This window comes from Chenopodium quinoa, unplaced genomic scaffold (genome assembly GCF_001683475.1).
Source record: "Chenopodium quinoa cultivar QQ74 unplaced genomic scaffold, ASM168347v1, whole genome shotgun sequence".
Lineage (NCBI taxonomy): Eukaryota > Viridiplantae > Streptophyta > Magnoliopsida > Caryophyllales > Amaranthaceae > Chenopodium > Chenopodium quinoa.
In genome coordinates, this window is record NW_018743292.1 from 7,578,841 (window position 1) to 7,600,154 (window position 21,314).

At 46.4% G+C, this 21,314-nt stretch overlaps 1 protein-coding gene across 1 annotated transcript; it reads left to right on the forward strand.

The window, feature by feature from the left end:
• The first annotated feature begins 116 nt into the window (after positions 1-116).
• Positions 117-20,052, forward strand: LOC110735892 (calmodulin-binding protein 60 C-like). The gene is made up of 7 exons (XM_021916070.1): positions 117-128; positions 301-353; positions 540-1,024; positions 1,117-1,226; positions 13,171-13,261; positions 18,887-19,033; positions 19,173-20,052. The coding sequence occupies exons 1-7, from the start codon at positions 117-119 to the stop codon at positions 19,484-19,486; spliced, it is 1,212 nt and encodes a 403-aa protein (XP_021771762.1). The 3' UTR covers positions 19,487-20,052.
• Positions 20,053-21,314: the final 1,262 nt, after the last annotated feature.

Sequence of the window (21,314 nt, forward strand, 5' to 3'; positions counted from 1 at the left end):
TCGTTATAGAATAAGTGATAATGGACATATAATGATTTAAGTTGTACGGCAATAATAGTATAGACGTATGGTGCAAATCAATATTGCCCCTTCGTCTTTGTGTTTTTTCGTTTGAAATGAATAATCACGTATGTAAAAAGTAAAGTTATTGAATTTGTATGACAATAGTAATATAGTGTAAATCAAAATTTTCATACGTTCATTCGTCTTATGTGTTTTTTGTCTGAAATTAATAATCATTATTACTTACGACTTTACGAGGTAAGATTATTGAATTTGTTATTATTACAATATGAATAGGTCCGAGAGGAAGTGGAGCAAACAATTCAACGCTCTACCCTTTCCATCTCAAGGTCAGTTATTTCTCTTAATTTGTTTGAGGATATTGTATTTTATATTTTCTATAATAACTTACATAGTTTGTGGTAAATCTATTGTATATTTGTGTCGGTCAACTTGTGTCAACTCTACTTTAAAGTACCCTTTTTTTTATAACCCGGCCAAGGTGTACGCTCTAAAATAACTTAACTATGTCATAGGTCATTCCCAAATCCGATTGATCCATCTGAATCCAGACCATTTAAGCTGCAGTTTGAGGGCAATTTACCCTGCACACTTTTTACTGGGAACAAGGTTGAAGCTGAGGGGTCTTCACCTATTAAGGTACTGCTACTCGACGCAGTTTCTGGGCATCTAATTACAGACGGTCCCTTGTCATCGAAAAGGGTTGAAATTGTGGTTGTTCAGGGTCATTTCAAGGCCGAGCAACTAGAGAAATGGACAAAGAGCGACTTCTGTAAACATATAGTATCTAAGAGAAGTAACAAAGGATCATTGTTGGTTGGGCAATATGTGACTGCTTTACACAATGGAATTGGTTTTGTTAATAACATTTGCTTCATGGATAATTCTAGTTGGGATAGAAGCAAGAAGTTTAGGTTGGGGGCTAGAGTAGTGGCCGAAGATGACCGAGTGAGGGAAGCAGTGAGTAATGCTTTCCGAGTGAAAGATCGTCGTGGAGAGAGTAAGTCATGTAGCATACATACATGTTATATGATTAGTATTCAGCTTTGTTGATGATCTTATTTGTGTATATATATATATGCTTTGCTGCAGTCTATCAGAAGCATCACATTCCATCTTTAGACGATGAAGTTTGGCGTTTGTATTGGATAGCAAAAGACGGGAAGATCTGCAGAAAATTGGAAGAAAATCAGATATATAAAGTGAAGGATTTTATCACACTTGTTTCGGATGAAAACAATCGAATCTCGGAAGATCCTTTTATCTTGAGGGAACTTGGTCTCGGTCCGAACGACGCAGGAGCCGAGGGTTTCCTGCACAACAAATACACGTAAACTAGCCTCGGGGGGGACGCCGAGGAAGGCCCCTCCGATGCTTAAGTCAGTATATTAGAGAGAGAAAGCTGTGCAAGAGTTTAGTTGCTTGAGGCTTTATTGTCTTACCAAGAATTGACCAAATTGTTGGCTTTTATACCTTGGCTAATGAAGGAGGCGGATTGGGCCCGGAAGTCAGTTGGGCTGGGCCAAGCTGATTGGGCCGTTGACTGACCTTGACATGGCTTTGAGGATGTTGATTTTTGACTTTAGCACATTTGGAGAGTTGAACCTTAACCTTGGGCTTTTAATTGGATCATTCAGTGACCAGGCCCAATTGGACTAAATTGGACCCAAACAACTTGCCCCCCAGACCCGATTTGGAAGGATGACGGGTCGGGTTTGATTTAATCAGAAAAGGAGGGAAGTGAATGATTTGTTAATCCAAAAATGTGAATTTAAACCATAATTAACCCATGATTAATGAGATAACAACAGTTAATGTGGATAATTGCGGAAGTTGGACGGGTAGTGGGCGATTTAACTGCAAGGTCGTGTGTTTAACGGTTACTTAGTGGGGTGCTTGAGAGAAATTGAAACGCAGACTCCTTGAATTCCCATTTCTGGAGATATAAATAGAGGCGCGTCTTCTCTCCCCACTCATTCATCAACACAAACCCAGAATTCTCAAGAACGCTCAAGAGCCCGCATCAAAACTTCGCAAATTCCCCGAGCATTAAGCTTAGAAGCTGAGACTTGTCACTACCAATTCGTAAATCGGCGACTTTTGCTTCAGATCAAGGTAAATTCCTTTGATTTTATTTCATTTTTCTTCGACTTTGCACTCTTTCCCCTTTTTCGACTTTTTCCTTCGAAATTCGTCAATGGTGAGGGGAGTTAGAGGTGGAGCCCGTGCTCCAAGAAGAGCAAGGCTAATCCCCGATCCCAGGGACAGGATTGGGACCTGGAATGGACGAAGGACAGAGTCTGACCCTGCTGAAGGGGTTAGGGCGACTCCCATTTCTTCGGCTCCTCCTCAGAGGGCTGAGGGGGTGAGCGCTTCAGGACGGGATGATGAAGTTCCCGCTGTCCTTTGGGATATCCTCCCAGGGTTTTCAGAGTGGGAGGATGCCGAAGTAGCTTCGGCCATGATAAAGAACCGCCCCTACTCATGGTGGGTGGAGAATGCTGATCAGTACCGGTTTGCCGAGCAAATTGAGTTGCATTACGGCATCCTTGAAGCCGATGGGTATTGGTGCCGAATGCCCACGGCCTCCGATAGAATCCACCGTCCACCCCCGGGGTATGTGGGGGTGTACACAAGACAACTCCAGTACGGGCTGAGGTTCCCTTTGGACGTATTCGTCCGAGACTTGCTGATCCATTACAACATTTCCCTGTGCCAGCTGACCCCCACCAGCATCCGAAGGGTAATGACGTACTTATGGGTCTGCAAATTCTTCAGGTACGTGCCGAACCTGCATTGCTTCAAAAGGCTCCATCGGCTAGTGCCAAACATTCAAAGTGGGCACGGATGCCATGGCTCTGGGTGGTATCGGATTGAGTCTCGGCCCCCGTTCCTAACCATGTGGCCGAACGACTCTTCAGACAAGGACTGGAGAGGTCAATGGATTTGGGTTAGGGCACCCACGGAGCCGAGCCACCCTTACGTTTTCAGCGCTCCCCGGTATCTTGCCGAGCCGGATCCTGATATGGGAAGTTTAGGTCCTCCCGAAGATAGCGGGCCAGACCCGAACCTTAATCAGCAGAACATCTTCGGCAAGCTGCCGAACCGGGGAGGCAGCGGCCGAATGCAGCATATCCCGGAGACTTGGCTCCCCGATACGCACTATGTTTTCCAAGAGAATATGCTGGCAGCTGTCGGCCTCAGCCGAAAGTTTAGGGATGGTAATCTTCTTCGGCTGGGGCCGAGGCCTTTTAATTATCTCTTTTCTTCTTTCATTTTGCTTTCTTGTGATGTGCCGAACTAACTGAATTGACTTCTCCCCTTTTCTTTTTCAGAACGGGACGAGACCAACGTCGGCATTGATTACGCTCGCCTTGGCGTCAACCGAGAACGAGTCGTAACTGATCGGGCTCCCCCTATCACTGAACCAAGGCGCCGAGAGGTTCACCTAGACTCTTCCCACTTCCAAATTGAGGCTGTTGCTCTGTATCAGAGGCAGAAGCCTTGGTGGAAGAAGAGAGATCCCTTGTTTCAGCTGCTGGAAGAAGAAGCTGAAGCTGCCCGTACAGCCGAAGAGGTTGCACGGGTTATTGAAGCTTGTGAAGGTGGAGAAGGGTCCTCCAGAGTTGCTGAAGAAGCTGCGGCTAGGGCAGCTGAAGAAGACGAGGCTTTGCTGAAGACCTCGGTGAGCCTTTAGACTTAACTTTGTCTTTCTTCTTTTTTTTTTTTTTTTTTTACTCACATTCTTCCCCCTGCCTGCCCTTTACAGTCTGAAGAGAGCAGCAGACACAGGGAAGGGAAAGCCCCTGTTCGTCCCGAAGACCAAGTACAAGAAGAGTCTTCAGACTCGGGTATGGACGAGCAGCCGCTTCAGAAGAGGCGCCGAAGAATGGCCATCATCGGCCCGCATGACTTTCAGCGGAGGCCGATGACCATCGGCGTTGAAATAAGGGAACCCGAGGAAGGCAATGGATCGCCGAGGGTTCCCCGGCCACCGCCTCAATCACCCCCAAGGGCCTCTCCGCCACCCCCCGAGATGGAGGTGGATCAGAGAACTCCCAAACCTAAGGGAGAGGTTCTGGAAGAAGCTCGAGAGAGTGCCGCCGAGGACAAGGATGGAGACGCCGTGATGCCCAGTGCTGAGGGTTTCACGGCGGACATTGCCAGAGAGGTTGGGGCCTTCGTCCTCACACCTGAAGAAGAAGAGGTCACAATAATTGACTCTTCTGAGAAGGAGGAGGACGTTGAGCCACCCAAAGCTAAAGAGGCTCCATCGTCATCCTTCCCTTCCTTCCAGACGCTGCAGTCTGGAGAAATGGGTTTCTCGGCCCCCCGAATTCCAGTCCCAGACCACATCTGGGACCTCATATGGGGTCAGAACCGAGAAGGTGCTGCAGCCTACTTCGGCGATTTTGCTGGCCTGTCCGAAGTAGATAGGGCAAGGATTTGGTCGCTGAAGGCCACTGCTGGGATGGGCGAATCCAGCAGATCAGTTCCTGACCCTGCCAGGTCCAACCAACTGCTGATGATGCAGGTAATTCTCCTTGCCTTGATTTCTTTCTGAACTCAACCTTTCAGCTATTATTTTTTACTTTTTTAACTTGTGCCCCTGTTTTCAGTTCGTGCACAATCAGACTCTCACTGTAGAGCTGATAGATTCCCTACAAGATAGGGTGGACGCTGCCGAGCACGATCAAAGGGTAGCCGAGGAAGAGCTAAAGCTTGCTAAGCTGAAGCAGGCAGCAGCTGAAGAGAAGCAGCAGAAGGCTGAGGAGTACGAGAAAAAGGCTGCTGAAGCCCTCCAGACCTTCTGCGACGCTATGGAGAAGGAAGTTTTTCCCCCACTGATGGAAGGGGAAAAATTCCTCCAAGAGCACCTGGGGGTGGACATCTCCAAGTTCAAGGCTGCTATCGAGAGCCGAATCCAAGGAGCTGCTGCACAAGCTGAAGTGCAGCATCAGCTAGAATCTCTTGAAGCCAGCAGAATGGCTGCTGAAGAGATGCTCCAAGCTAGGGATGTCCAACTCTCAAGGGCTGCTGCTGCTGCTGAAGCTCAAAGAGCTAAGCTACAAGAGGCTGAGGATCAGCTCACTGCCAAGAAGGAAGAAATGGTCCAAGTTCAGGCCGAGGCTTCCCGGGTTCAGCAAGAGTTTACCGAGCTGAAAGGCTCCTCCTCCAAGCTCGTCGATGAGCTGAAGAGATCCGAGGAAGACTTGGAGGAGACGAAGAAGAAGTTGGCCAATGCTGAGGCTCTACTCAAAGTCCGTATCTATACCCAAGAAGAGTATGAAATGGGTTTTAGAAACGGGTTCAGAGTGTGCCGAAGGGTCTGCCTTCATGCTGAGCCGAAGCTGGACTGGTCCAAATGTGCTGAATGGGTCCAAGATCCCGAAGACCCTCACATGAAGTATGCCACTCCAATCGAAGCTGAAATCCTTAAGGCTGAGGAAGCCGAGGAAGAAGCTGAGAGGATGGAGTTGGAGGCTGAGCAGAGGGAAAGGGAGGCTCGGCAGAGTGCAAAGCCTGCTTCTTCTGCTGCTGGAGCTGAGACCACCATTGGGCCCAATGAAGCTGATCAGTCTGATCCTCAGGCTGAAGCATAGGAACTCGGGCAGTCGTCTTCAGAATCTTGCGGTTCATCATGCGCTCAACTTTAGACTTGCCGCTTTCTGAATTTTTGCCTTTTGTTTTTTTTTGCTTCAGCTTGCCTTATCGTACAACAGCTTATTATATTTTTATTTTGCCTGTACGTATTTCGGCAGCTGTTACTTTCCGCTTGTGGGCGGCTGCCGACTATTTTTGTAATTCAACATTTTTATTTCAAAGAAGTTCACTTTCTCAGCTTTCTTGTGTATTTTTTTTTCTTCGCTTTACCAGTCTTCGCACTTTACTGCTTTCTTTGAATGATCTTTCAAATATTTGCTAAGTGCAGAACTTCGGCTAGCGAGAATCATTTCTGCTGAGACTTCTTTTTGCCGTTTGTACTCGGATGTTTTCAACTTGTGAAAAAACTGACATAAGTATCAAACTTCGGCTGAGCTGAAGGGTATTAGATCAGTTGTGCCATTTCTCTATTTCCCTCTGCCCCCCAGAAATCTGAAGATGAGGTCTTCTGAATTCTGGAATGGCTGATAATTTTTCTCGGCTAAGCCGAGGATCTTTGAACACTTTGCTTTATTTTCTACATCTGTTTTTAAAGTACTGATTTCCCACCTGAGAGTTTTCACTCTAGAGATGGTACTCTTGTGACACTTTCTTCAATTCATCCAAGGGAACAACTATCCGAAACACCATGCCGGGGCAGCAGTTTATCTGAAGTACGAGGCATCATCATGCAATACTTCAGAGTTGCAACTACCACCCGGAACTGATTCATCCGAAGTACAAGGCATCACTATGCAATACTTCGGGGCTTTATCAGTTCCTATTTTTTAGGCTATGTTTCGGATAAGTCTATGGCCTTTTTGCCCAAAGGAACAGATTCTCCGAAGTACAAGGCATCACTATGCAATACTTCGGGCTTGTATCTTTTTTTGGCAGGTTTTACGGCTTGCCGAGGTACAAGGCATCATTATGCAATACCCCGGACAGCGCCGAATGAAACCTTGAATTTTTGAAAAACCGTAGAAAGCATAAAGACTTAAAGAATACACGCAATCTGAATGAATACTGGCTCGATGGCCTTTTTATAAACAAAATCAGTGTACTTACATAGATTGTACTATCCGAAGGATTTACACATAGTATTTTTTGAGCACATCGGCATTCCAATGGTTTTTCAGCTCGGTGCCATCCATTTGTTTGAGTCTGAAGGTACCGGGCTGAAGCTCTTGATAAATTTCATAAGGTCCCTCCCAAGATGCTGAGAGTTTGCCATGAATGCGACTTTTTTGAACAGCTGCAGCATTCCTCAAAACTAAATCCCCAACTCTGAGAGGTCGTTGATAGACTCTTCGGTTGTAGGACTTGCTCATTCTGAGCTTGTGTGCAGCCATCCTTTCTCGGGCTAGATCTCTAATCTCGTCAAGGAAGTCGAGGGACTCTTTCATGAGCTGCTCATTTTCCTCGGCTGAGAAGAGATTCACTCGTAGGCTTTCTGAGCCCACTTCCACTGGAAGCACTGCTTCGGATCCATACACCAGCTGAAAAGGTGAATGCCCCGTTGCCTCCTTCTCGGTTGTCCGGAGTGACCAGAGGGTTCCCGGAAGTTCCTCTACCCACTTGGACTTTTGATCCTCTACTCTTTTTCTGAGAGCGTTAAGGATCTGTTTATTTGCGGCTTCGGCTTGGCCATTACTCTGAGGGTGGCAAACCGCGGAGTAAGCCAATTTTATCCCGAATTGATCAGTGTATCGGCGCAAGGGCAGGTTGTCAAACTGTCTGCCGTGGTCGAACACAAAAACTTTTGGGATGCCGAACCGAGTTATTATGTTCTGCCAGATGAACTGTCTGACAGTTTGCTCAGATATGCTTGAAGCAGCTTCCGCTTCAATCCATTTGCTGAAATAGTCGATTCCGACTATCAGCCACTTTCTTTTGTATGGGGCCTCGGGAAAGGGTCCCAGAATATCCAACCCCCATTGTGCAAATGGAAGAGGATTAAGAATTGGCTGGAGATCTAGGCATGGCCGATGGATTACCGGTGCAAATTTTTGGCATTTCTCGCATTTTCTGACCATGTTCTTTGCATCCGAGATCATTGTAGGCCAAAAATACCCTGCCCTGAGAGCTTTGTGGGCTAAGGTTCTCCCTCCTATGTGGTTTCCGCAGATGCCGAGGTGAATCTCTCGGAGAATATAGTCGGCATCCGTTGGACCCACGCATTTCAATAATGGAGCGGAGAAGGATTTTCTGAGGAGTTGGCCGCCGAAGACGAGGAATCGTGAACTGATCCGCTTTATCTTGGAGGCCGAATTCCTATCCTCGGGGAGCTCGTCCCTGAGTTTATAAGCCAGGATGTCATCCATCCAGCTCGGCTCGAGTGCAGCGCAGCAGATTGATATTGCTTCGGCTACACTCTTTTCTCGGCGCACCTCCACATAGACAGAACGGCTTAACTCAGTCAGAGTTGAGCTTGCAAGTTTGGAGAGTGCGTCCGCTTGAGCATTTTGACCCCTTGGGATCAGCTCTACTTCGAAAGATCTCAGCTTCGCAATTGTCGATTTGATCCTTGTGAGGTAAGCTGCCATTGAAGGCTCTTTAGCCTCATACTCCCCCGGATCTGATTGGCGACCAGCTGAGAATCTGTCTTGAGGTAGACATGCTCGGCTTCCAACGATATGCACAGGTCTAAGCCAGCAATGGCTGCTTCATATTCGGCCTCGTTGTTAGAGGCTTTGAATGAAAATTTTAGTGCATACTCGAAGGTTTTGCCTTCGGGAGAGGTGATGACGACCCCTGTCCCCGAACCGTTCACGGTGGAGGACCCATCCGTGAAGACGGTCCAGATTTTCCTCCTTGCATCCAGAGTCTCCTGATAGGAGCACTCGGCCAAGAAGTCTGCCAAGGCTTGCGCCTTGATGGTTGTTCTCGGCTGATAACCGATACTGAACTCGGTGAGCTCGAAAGCCCACTTTGCTAGTCTACCGGATTTTTCAACCTTGCCGAGGACTTTCTCTAACGGCTGATCAGTTAGAACCGCTATTTGATGAGAATCAAAATAGGGTCGCAACTTCCGAGCAGCCACCACCACTGCATAAGCCACTTTTTCTAACAATGGGTAGCGCGTCTCGGCATCCGTCAGGGTGTGGCTGACGAAATAGATCGGCTGTTGAACTTTTTCTTCTTCCCTTAGCAGCACCGCGCTTACCGTGGCTGGACTGACCGCCACGTATAAGTATAGGATGTCTCCTACGACTGGCCTTGCCAGTGTTGGGAGTTGAGCCAGGTGTTCACGGAGCTGCTGAAAGGCTGACTTTTGTTCGTCTCCCCATTCAATGCCTTTTGAATTTTGGAGCTTCAGCGCCTTGAAGAAAGGGAGCCCTTTGTCTGAGGCTCGTGAGATGAACCTGGACAAGGCAGCCATTCTCCCGGCTAGACGCTGAATATCCCTTTTTGTCTTCGGCTCGGGGAGGTCTAAAGCAGCTTGTACTTTGGCGGGGTTTGCATCAATCCCCCTCTTGCTGACCATGAAGCCGAGGAACTTGCCTGACTTCACGCCGAAGACACATTTCTTCGGATTCAGCTTCATTTTGTATTTTCTGAGGGTGGCGAAGGTTTCGGCTAGGTCCGTGACATGATCTTTTTCTTTTATGCTTTTGACGATTGAGTCGTCAACATAAACCTCCATGTTTCGGCCTTTTTGCTCGGCGAAAACCTGATCAACCAACCTCTGATATGTTGCCCCCGCATTTTTCAATCCGAAGGGCATCATTCTGTAATTGTACAACCCGGAACTTGTTATGAACGCTGTTTTAGCTCGGTCCTCGGGGTGCATGAAGATCTGATGGTATCCCGAGAATGCGTCCATGAAACTGAGCAGAGCATGCCCGCTTGTCGAGTCGACCAGTTGGTCGATCCTCGGCAGCGGATAGGAGTCCTTGGGACATGCCCTATTCAGGTCCGTGAAGTCAACGCACATCCTCCAGTTACCATTTGCCTTCTGAACCATTACAACATTGGCCAGCCACTCCGGATACTGACAGGGTTCAATGAACCCAGCATCTAGGAGCTTATCGACCTCAGCTGCGATGTTCTGGTTCTTTTCGGCGGAGTAGTTCCGCTTTTTCTGCTTAATGGGTCGACTGGAGGGGTCGACATTAAGCCTATGGGAGACGAAGTCCGGATCAATCCCGGGCATTTCTGCGGCTGAGAAGGCGAACACGTCTCCACTGGCCCGTAGGAGTTGGACGAGTGCCGCACGGGTGTTTGGCTCCAGTGACGACCCGATGCTAACACATCTGTTCGGATCTCCTACGGTCAGTTCTATTGACTCGGTCAGGTCATCCGTCTCCATGCTCTTAGAGTTGGATTCCTCGAATTCCGGCCTGCTATCAATATTAGCAGACTTTCCTGACCGCGGCTGGCCATCGGAGTCGTTCGGCTCTGAGGCGGAGTCAGCCTTTTGGCCCCCATCAGATTTCTCGTTGTCTGGGGCTTCATTAGCCGAAACGTCTGAGCCTCTCGGCTTTTTGGCGTTTCGGTCCCGGTGCTTTTCCTCCCCATCGCCACGGTCGCCTCGGCGAGACGTGGATGGCTTGAGGTGATTGCATAGGCGGGCTTCTTTTTGACTGCCCTTTATTTTCTCGGAGCGTCCCTCGTCTGAAACGTATATCATGATTTGATGATACGTGGAGACGACTCCTTGAATGCCGTGAATGAGGGGTCTCCCCATGATCACGTTGTATGCAGATGGAGCATCTACGACCAAAAATTCGGCCATGATATTCCTAGCTGCTCGGCCTTCGCCGATGGTGACAGGAAGTGTAATCTTCCCGTCAGGATACGAGGAAGAGCCGTTGAATCCAGACACCGGGTAGGGTGCGGGGGCCAGGTGCTCGGCTCCCATCCTCAGCTGGTCGAACGCTCCTCGGAAGAGGATGTTCGCCCCGCTACCGCCGTCGACGAGGGTCCGCCAGACGTTGCGGTTGGCGATGCCCAGAATGATTACTAGTGGGTCATCGTGGGGGTATACCACCCCCTCACAGTCTTCGGCTGTGAACAGGATGTTCGGCGCCGGTGACTGGGACTGCCGAAGCTCAGCCTGATGAATCTGATGGGTTAGACCCCTCAGTTGGCGTTTGGCTGTGCCTCGCGAGATTCCCCCGGAAATAACTAGGATGTCGAGGGACTCCTTGCCCTGAGGTCCCTTATCCTTCTTCCGAGCGAAGTTGAGGTCCTGCCGAGAATCTTTTTCAGCTTTTTTCTCCTCGCGCCTGTCCGCGAGGTATTGGCTCAGGTACCCCTTGCGGACCAGATCCTCAATCTGGTCCTTCAGCTGGACGCAGTCCTCGGTGCGATGTCCGGGTGAGTCATGGAACTCGCACCAATGGTCCTTTCCCCTCGTCTGATGCCAGGGAGGCAACGGACGAGGTTTTTTGAATCTCCCCTCGTCCTTCGTCGTGCTGAAAATCTTAGCACGGGGAAGGGAGAGTGGAGTGTATGAATCGTACCTTCCCGTGTAGGGAAAGTGTCTTTCCTTCTTCGGCTCGGCAGCAGAGGACGGTTCTGAGGCCTTAGCCTTCCCTTTCCTCTGCGCCGAGACTTCGGGCTGCTGCCCTTTCGGCTTCTCAATTCTCGGACGAGACTGAGACCTGGATCTGTTCCACTCCTCGGCTCGGATGAACCTATCCGATGCTTCCAAGGCTTCCTCCAGGGTCTGCGGGGGATGCATGACCATGAAGTCCAGGAACTTTCCAGCTTGGAGGCCGTTCCGTAGCGCGAACACGGCCAGGCCTTGATCCAGGCTTGTGATTCCGGATGACTCGTTGCTGAAGCGAGTCAGATAGTCGCGGAGGCTCTCGTCCTCCGCCTGCTGCAGACTCATTAGCTCTGCAGTGGTCTTCTCTCGGCGGTTGGCCGTAGAGAATTTGCTCTTGAACTTGTTGGAGAGGTCGTTCCAACCGGTTATGGAGCCTTCCTTGAGCCCTTTGGTGATCCAGGATTGGGCAACACCTTTGAGGGTCGTAGGAAAGTATTTACACCAGGTAGCCTCAGACCTCGGGTTCAGATACATGTGCCCCTCGTAAGAGGCAATGTGATCCTTAGGATCTGAGGTACCATCGTAAGTAATATGTGCCGGGATTTTGACCGTTGGCACATGCTCTTCCAGAATCCACTTCTGGAAGGGCGAGTTCGATGGAACCATGACCGCCTTCCCCTTGTACCCAGCCTCAGGGACCTCGCTCCCTCCTCTCTCAGAGGTGGAAGTGGTTTTCGTCCCCGGCTGAGACAAGGTTGGGTGGGGTCCGGTATCCTCTGGGAAGGTGAGGCGGCTATGCACACTCACCTCCCTCGAACCCAAGCGTTCGTGAACGCTTTGGCGGGCGAATTCCGGGTCCTTGGAGGGCCCCATGGAATTCTGAGCTTCAGAGTGGTCAGAGGGTTGAGGGTTCCTCCTCCTCTCCTTACTGGAGTTTCGGGTGTCCCCTCGCCACCTCTGGCCGAGCTCTCTATGTGGTGGAACTTGTCCACCATCATCCTGACCGATCCTCCTTTTCAGGTTTCTCGGCTGGTGATCATCAGGCATCTGGATTGGAGCCCCTTGAGCTTTAAGGAACTCCATGCAGATGGCCACTGCTCTGGCCACTTCCTCGGTGGAGGGTCCGGAGGGAGGAGTCTCCCGCGGATGTGACCTGGATTGCACGCTATGGCGCGGCGGGGAGTTCCTCGCACCTGAGCCACTCGGTCTCGGGGATGGCCCCGGCTGCCGAGTGTGGTGCGAGGTGTTCTCCTCCTGGAGGCTAGGACCTCTTGAGGCTTCCCTTTCCGGAGAAATGGGGGCCTCCGATTCGGAAGAGGCTTGCTCCGGGGAGGGATAAACCGGCTGGCGTTCCCTCACCGTAATCTGGCCTCCTCCCTTCTTAGCCTTCTTGGAACTCTTTCCACTCTTAGTCATGGCGACTGCCGGAGTGTTTGATGACTGACGCGAAATTTAGTAGCGTTCCCCACAGACGGCGCCAAATTGTTTCGGATGAAAACAATCGAATCTCGGAAGATCCTTTTATCTTGAGGGAACTTGGTCTCGGTCCGAACGACGCAGGAGCCGAGGGTTTCCTGCACAACAAATACACGTAAACTAGCCTCGGGGGGGACGCCGAGGAAGGCCCCTCCGATGCTTAAGTCAGTATATTAGAGAGAGAAAGCTGTGCAAGAGTTTAGTTGCTTGAGGCTTTATTGTCTCACCAAGAATTGACCAAATTGTTGGCTTTTATACCTTGGCTAATGAAGGAGGCGGATTGGGCCCGGAAGTCAGTTGGGCTGGGCCAAGCTGATTGGGCCGTTGACTGACCTTGACATGGCTTTGAGGATGTTGATTTTTGACTTTAGCACATTTGGAGAGTTGAACCTTAACCTTGGGCTTTTAATTGGATCATTCAGTGACCAGGCCCAATTGGACTAAATTGGACCCAAACAACACTGTATCGCACAGATGAATCTTCACTGCGCCGTGTAAGTATATCTTTAGACTGCTTGTTACGGTTTTAGACAGTAGAATTTGGACAACAACTTTATTTGATATGTGTATATTGTAGATTGTCAAGGTATCGCGAAAGAAGTGGAAGGAAATTGTTGATAAGTATATTAGGTGACTCGTACTTCGTAGCTTTGTCCGCCCGATCGGGCGGACATTGCCCGGTCTGACCGGGCGGAAGAAGAAGAGGTGCCTGGCAAATTCGTTGAAGAAGCTGCTCTCGCGCCCGACCGGGCGAGCCTTCGCCCGACCGGGCGAGCCTTCGCCCGATCGGGCAGACCTTGCCCGGTCTGACCGGGCGGTGGGGGTTGGATACGTTGAAGCATTCGTATGGAGTTTTCTTCTCGCGCCCGATCGGGCAGACCTTGCCCGGTCTGACCGGGCGGAGAAGGAAAAATACGGAACGCGGATTTTGCGGTTTTAGGTTATCTTATTTTATTATCTTTTTGCCCAAGTATCTTTTAATTAGGGATTAATATAAAACCTCCCTAATATCAGTATTAGGGTTAAGAGAGACAGAGTGAAAGCCGTTCTTGAGAAATACAAGAATCATCTTTGTAATCTTTGCAGTTTATAGTGAAATCATTCGATCTCGGTGCCCGTGGACGTAGCTATCACATCGATAGTGAACCACGTAAATTCTTGGTGTTGTTCTTATTGTTTGCATTGAATTTCTTTATTGTTTTCTTGTTTGTTTTCGACCTTTGCTTCCGCTGTCGCACAACAATTGGTATCAAGAGCTCAGGTTCAATCCTTGGAGAGTTTCTTGAAGATAACAATGGCAGGAGATTCAACAATAAGAATTGAGAAGTTTACCGGGAAAAATAGTTTCGGGCTATGGCAAATTAAGATGAAGGCTCTGTTAAAACAACAGCAGATATGGCGTCCGTTGGCTCCAAAGAGTACTACTTCGGAGTCAGGAGACGGACCGACTGACTCGCAGTTAGAAGTTATGGAAGAGAAGGCACACTCTACCATATTACTTAGTCTTGATGATCAAATCATCACGGAGGTGGCTGATCAGGAAACGGCGGCTGGATTGTGGCTGAAGCTGGAGTCATTGTATATGACTAAGTCGTTGACCAACAAATTATTACTGAAACAGCGGTTGTTTAGCCTCCGGATGCAGTCAGGTACTTCCTTACGGGAACATCTAGAAAAACTTAACTCTATTTTGCTTGATTTACGTAATTTAGATGTTAAAATTGATGATGAGGATGCTGCGTTGATTTTACTTGTATCTCTACCGTCTAGCTTTGAGAATTTTGTAGAGTCTTTTGTTGTTGGTAAGGATTCTATAACCTTAGAAGAAGTGAAGGCAGCACTTCATACTAGGGAACTCAGAATGAAAGCTACGAGTGATAATGGGGATAATGGTAGTGGGTTGTTTGTTAAGTCCGGAAAGTCTAAAAAGAATAAGGGGTTTAACAAGGGGAACAATGCTGGGTCGGGTGCTGGAAACGGCAAGGATGGATCTAGTAAAACTACTACTAAAACATGTTATTACTGTAAAGAACCGGGTCACTTTAGGAATAATTGTCCGGTGAGGAAAAACAAGTCCCAGGCTGCTGTAGTTGAAGAGAAACCGAATGAGAGCTATAATTCAGAGGAAGATTTAGCATTAGTCAGTTCTGCTAGGTCTGATGATTTATCTGATAACTGGGTTCTAGATTCGGGGTGTTCGTTCCATATGTGTCCACGTCGAGATTGGTTTGATACATATGAACCTCGCAATGGGGGTATGGTTATAGTCGGTAACAATGCTCCATGTAAGGTCACAGGTATTGGTTCCATGAGGTTGAGGACTGTTGATGGGCGGAGGTTAACTTTGACTAATGTACGGCATGTTCCTGCTTTAGGAAAGAATCTGATTTCATTGGGTACCCTGGATGACTTGGGGTACAATGGTGTGTTTTCAGATGGGGAGTTGTGTATTTTCAGAGGTTCTGAGTTGGTACTTAAGGGTATCAAAAGGAACACCCTCTATGTTTTTGAGGGTGTTACACTGCCTAGTTCTGCGGTTTGCGCATCTGTATCTCACCAGGAGATGACTAAGATTTGGCACATGAGGCTTGGTCATATGGGGGAGAAGGGGATGCAGCTATTGTCCAAGAGGGGTCTTCTATCCGGGGTCAAGGTTGCCAACCTTGAATTTTGTGAGCATTGTGTGTTTGGTAAGAAACACAGGTCAAAGTTCAGCAAGGGTGCTCACATTACTGATGCAGTGCTCGATTACATCCATTCAGATTGCTGGGGTCCATCTAGAGTTGAAGGTATGGGAGGTTACCACTATTTTGTGTCATTTGTTGACGACAAGTCCCGATACACATGGCTTAGGTTGCTTAAGTCAAAGGATGAGGCCTTCAAAGTTTTCAAGCAATGGAAAGCTTTGGTGGAAAATCGACAAGGAAGGAAGATCAAGAAGCTACGAACGGACAATGGGCTAGAGTTTTGCAAAGACGAGTTTAATCAGTTCTGTGCAGATGAGGGTATAGGTCGGCATCATACTGTCAGGAAGACACCACAGCAGAACGGTGTAGCAGAACAGGTTAATCAGACACTGCTAGAGAGAGTTCGATGCATGCTCTCTAATGCAGGGCTTGGGAGGAGGTACTGGAGTGAAGCTGTGTTAACAGCTTGTTATGTCATTAATAGGGGTCCTCATTCTGGAATTGATTCCAAAATTCCGTTTGAGATCTGGAGTGGTAAGTTGCCTAATTTTTCGAATTTGAAGATTTTTGGTTGTGTTGCTTATTATCATGTTATTGAGGGTAAGCTGGATCCACGAGCCAAGAAGGGGTGTTTTGTTGGGTACGGGGATGGTGTGAAGGGGTTTAGAATTTTTTCACCTTCGGAGGGTCGGGTCATTCTTAGTAGGGATGTTACTTTCGATGAAAACACCATGTATTCAATTAAAAATGCAGAGATTTCAGATTTGAGAAGGGAAGGAGACAATTTATTACAGACAGATGGGGTACTTGAGGTACATCAGTCTACCATTGCTGATTTACCTCGGGTACAATATATTGATGATGATGCTGATGTTCCAGTGCCGGGTACTCCTGAACCTGAGATTACTCCTACTCATTCTAACTCTGGGGATGAGGTGGAGCAATCTAATCAGGGGTCATCTAGTCAACCTGACACCATTCTTGAGATGCCTAAACGAGTTATCAAGAAGCCTGTTAGATTGATTGAAGAGATGGAGGGAAGAAATTGCTGTGTTGATGCGATGACAGGTTATGCATTGAGTGTAGCTGATGATGTAGAGTCATTTGAACCTGCCACATATAAACAAGCAATTAGTTGTAGTGAGTCTGCGCAATGGCTTGCCGCAATGGGTGAAGAGATGCAGTCCCTTTACAAGAACAGAGTGTGGGAACTGGTAAAGGTACCGGAAGGGAGGAAGCTTGTGGGTTGTAAATGGATTTACAAGAAGAAAGAAGGGTTGTCGGAAACTGAGCAAATACGTTTTAAGGCTAGGCTAGTTGCTAAGGGGTTCAGTCAGGTAGAAGGGGTTGACTTTGTTGAGATATTCTCACCTGTGGTTCGACATACTTCTATCCGTGTGTTATTGTCAATTGTAGCACATTTTGATCTTGAGCTGGAGCAGTTGGATGTTAAAACGGCCTTCCTTCATGGCGATTTGGAGGAGGAGATTCTGATGAAGCAGCCCGAAGGATTCGAAGCTCCTGGAAAGGAACACTATGCCTGCAGATTGCTAAAGTCATTGTATGGACTTAAGCAATCCCCCCGACAGTGGTACAAAAGGTTTGATTCTTTTATGGTTTCACAAGGTTTTGACAGGAATTCATATGATTGCTGTGTGTATCATAGTAAGCTGGATAATGGTTCCATGATTTATCTTTTGTTATATGTTGATGACATGTTGGTTGCCACAAAGAATAAATCTGATATTGCTAGATTAAAGGAGATGCTTAACTCGGAGTTTGACATGAAAGACTTGGGTGCAGCTAGGAAGATTTTGGGTATGGAGATCTACAGGGATCGGGCTAGAGGTAAGCTTTTCTTGACTCAGAAAAGCTACATTGAAAAGATTCTGTCTCGTTTTGGGATGGAAAAATCGAAGCCTATAAGTACGCCAACTACTGTTAGTTGTAAGTTGTCTTTGTCTATGTCACCTCAATCAGAGGAGGAGTTGTCTTATATGTCTAGAGTTCCATATGCAAACGCGGTTGGTTGTTTGATGTATGCTATGGTCTGTACTAGGCCGGATATTGCGCATGCTGTTAGTGTTGTAAGCAGGTTTATGGCTCGACCTGGGAGGGAACACTGGCAAGGGGTGAAAAGGATTTTTCGCTACCTGAGAGGGACAGCTGATATTGGTCTTGTGTACGGGAATGATAAGGAATGCTTGGTCACTGGGTACAGTGATTCTGATTATGCAGCTGATGTGGATACCAGGAGGTCTGTGACTGGTTATGTGTTCACTTTGGGTGGTTCTGTGGTTAGTTGGAAGTCTACATTGCAGTCATCAGTTACGTTGTCAACTACTGAAGCTGAGTATATGGCTCTAACTTCTGCAGCTAAGGAGTCTATTTGGCTCAAAGGCCTAGTAGGTGAACTGGGTATTGCACAGGATTTTGCTACAGTGTATTGTGATAGTCTAAGTGCGATTTGCTTAGCTAAAGATCAAGTACACCATGATCGGACGAAGCACATTGATGTCAGGTATCATTTCTTGCGTACTGACAAGAGGATTAAGGTGAAGAAGATTGGGACTGCTGACAACCCGGCTGATTTCTTCACTAAGCCTGTTCCGTTTAGCAAGTTTAAACATTGCTTAGACTTGCTAAATATTGATTACTACGTGATGTAGTAGGCCCTGAGGGGCGAAGTTGGGGAGCTCCTGGTGTAGGTGTGTTGGCCTTAAGGTGGAGCTTGCCCGGGGCTTGTGATGCAGGTGGAGCATTATGAGTTGTTATACTTGGAGACGAGTATGTGATGGGTCTTGGTTGAAGACTTATCGGGATGTATGGCTTATGCATGAGTCCTGCATCGGGTTTGGCTTGAGATGTTTTTTCACTATGTCTTGATGGGGTCGTTTGCTGACTACGAGTTCTCGTCAAGGTGGAGATTGTTGATAAGTATATTAGGTGACTCGTACTTCGTAGCTTTGTCCGCCCGATCGGGCGGACATTGCCCGGTCTGACCGGGCGGAAGAAGAAGAGGTGCCTGGCAAATTCGTTGAAGAAGCTGCTCTCGCGCCCGACCGGGCGAGCCTTCGCCCGACCGGGCGAGCCTTCGCCCGATCGGGCAGACCTTGCCCGGTCTGACCGGGCGGTGGGGGTTGGATACGTTGAAGCATTCGTATGGAGTTTTCTTCTCGCGCCCGATCGGGCAGACCTTGCCCGGTCTGACCGGGCGGAGAAGGAAAAATACGGAACGCGGATTTTGCGGTTTTAGGTTATCTTATTTTATTATCTTTTTGCCCAAGTATCTTTTAATTAGGGATTAATATAAAACCTCCCTAATATCAGTATTAGGGTTAAGAGAGACAGAGTGAAAGCCGTTCTTGAGAAATACAAGAATCATCTTTGTAATCTTTGCAGTTTATAGTGAAATCATTCGATCTCGGTGCCCGTGGACGTAGCTATCACATCGATAGTGAACCACGTAAATTCTTGGTGTTGTTCTTATTGTTTGCATTGAATTTCTTTATTGTTTTCTTGTTTGTTTTCGACCTTTGCTTCCGCTGTCGCACAACAGAAATCATTCAACATGCTAATTCCTGTTTTACAGAAAGTGATGTTTGCACAAATCTGAATAACTCGGCTCAAATTAACATCCCTATTGGTGGTACCATCAACCCAAACACTGTTCCATGTTCGAGTCTGCAGCAATTTTGTGTCAATGGTAAGAACTAAGAAGTAAAGACGTGTTATCTCAAGTCTTTGTTACATTGTCAATTGAAGTGTCACATAATCCTGTTCCTGAAATTTTCTGTTTCAGAAACTAGTAATCACTCGATTTCTGCTTTCGTTGATTGATACAGATCAACAGGTGATCCAAATGCCAGAGTCCAAAGCAGGGGAGTATAGCCATCAGCTAGGTGACCATTCCATGGGTTTGGACAATTCCTTGCTCGAAAATTTATTTATTGGTTCACCGAAAGATGTCTGCCTTCCACCTCTAAGTTACAATATGCCACCACCTTCCACCACTATGCTCGACGGCCAGGCCTCAAGTTGGCATCCTGACCAATTACTAAGGGAAGAAGGCATAGGGATGCTCTCTTCTATCCCTGGCGTGTCTGCTGATGCTTCAGAGAACACGAACCCTGAAGCTGGTTTGGAGGATATTGGTTAAGCATGATGAAGGTGTTATGAATTCGCGATTGTTTCAGTGTGTTAGGGTCAGTATGATACTTAGCCTGGCCTTAAGTATTTGGAAAGGCAGGAGGCAAGGAAGTTAAGGGCTTGAAATCGAGTTTTACCTTTTCTTAGCTAATTTTCATACTGCATTTTGGTATGGTTGTATCAAGGCAGGAGTATAAATTATGGCACATAAAACATGCTCTATGTTTAAGAATCCAGTTGTTCACTACGTCACTGTCTTAGTAACTTAGTTTATATGCCTCCTTCAAAAAAAAAAATGAAAGAAAGAAAAAAGTTCTTAGTATATATGCCCGAGACAAATTTAATGTGTAATTTGACCATAAATAGGTCATAGATAGTGTTAATGAGCACATCTAGTTTGTGAACTCTTTGAGCTTAATTCAAAATTTTAATGGGGGAACACACCAAAACTTTGAAATTTTAATGGCCGAACATGTCAAAGCTCAGCTTAAGAATCTCGTGAACAAGCTTGATTTCTGTTATATTATTTTATTCTATATATTACACAAGTAACATCTAACTTAAATTAAGAGTGAAATAGTAAACAACATTTAGGTGAGAAGCTTATAATAATAAACCAAAAAAAAAGGATGACTTAACTTGAGTTCGAATCAGGCTCGTAGCAAGGGCAAGGCAGGTGGGGCGCTTGCCCTGGGCCCATTGTTAGGAAGACCAATTTTAGTTAAAGCCAAGGCCCCTAAAAATACAAAGCTATAAAGAGACTTAAGACTAAAATATCAATTTTTATCAAGATATGGAGTATATATCAAATATTTCTTTTTCTCATTGGTTTTATTCACCCTTGATTTTCGCACATACTATAATATTCAGTTTCCAAAACTGAATTTATTCATGCCTATAATAATCATGCAACAAATCCCCATATCTCACTTTCTTTCCCTCTTTCCAAATTTTGACCATATTCATTTTTTTTTTCATATAGATCTCTAGTCCCTAATTATATCAATTGAAAGTGAAAATTGTTATAAACAGTGATATATTGTCTCAATTTTCTACAAGAAAGCTTGAATTATATCTAATCCTCCTTTAAAGTTCATGATTCTCCGGTATAATTTTACTTCTTACAATTATTTAATTTTCTTAATTTCTTGATTTGTTTGATTGGTTCCATTTGTTTATCTAAATTTGGGTGAAAAGTTTCTAAGTCTTTTGTCTTCACTCTTTCATAATTTCGTTGAATCGCTTTTTGTTATTGTAAGGTTATTGCCCCCCCCCCTTTTTTTTGTAAAATTTTACACATAAATTTTACCTTTTTTTTTCTCATTAAGATAAACTATGTTGTCAATTAGATTTTTTTTTTTTTTTTTTTGAGGGGAATTTGAATTTGAATTAAGATAAAAATAAAGTAACAAAAAATTCCCTAAATTAATAAATTGATTGAATATTTGAATGCAATTGATGCACCTGCGTAAAGATAGGGTAGGATTTTGGCGAGAAAAAATGTTAACAAATCAAGAGCGTTATTTTTTATGCTTTAACTTTTAAATTATACACGTATATTAGATGGAGTGAGCAATAGTAAACAAATATTTTTAGTTCTTTTCTTTTTCATATTCATCACGGCTAAATATATATGAAAGAGAAACAATTTTAATTCACTTTTTGAGAGCTTTGTTATTTTTGTCTTTTTTATTTTTCCTAATTCGACGCGTGGAGTTAAAATTGAAGCAGTTATCTTTTGTTTTGCATACCCTACTACAACTCTAAAACTAATAGGGCCCCAAATTATATGTTTGCCCTAGGCCACCAAAATCTCATAAACGGGCCTGGTTCGAATG

Excerpts from the sequence above, each read along its gene's own strand:
- LOC110735892 (XM_021916070.1), top strand. Across the intron at positions 1,227-13,170 it reads AAGAAAATCAGATATATAAA|ACAGTAGAATTTGGACAACA; the intron begins GTGAAGGATTTT and ends TTACGGTTTTAG. Across the intron at positions 19,034-19,172 it reads GCAGCAATTTTGTGTCAATG|ATCAACAGGTGATCCAAATG; the intron begins GTAAGAACTAAG and ends TGATTGATACAG.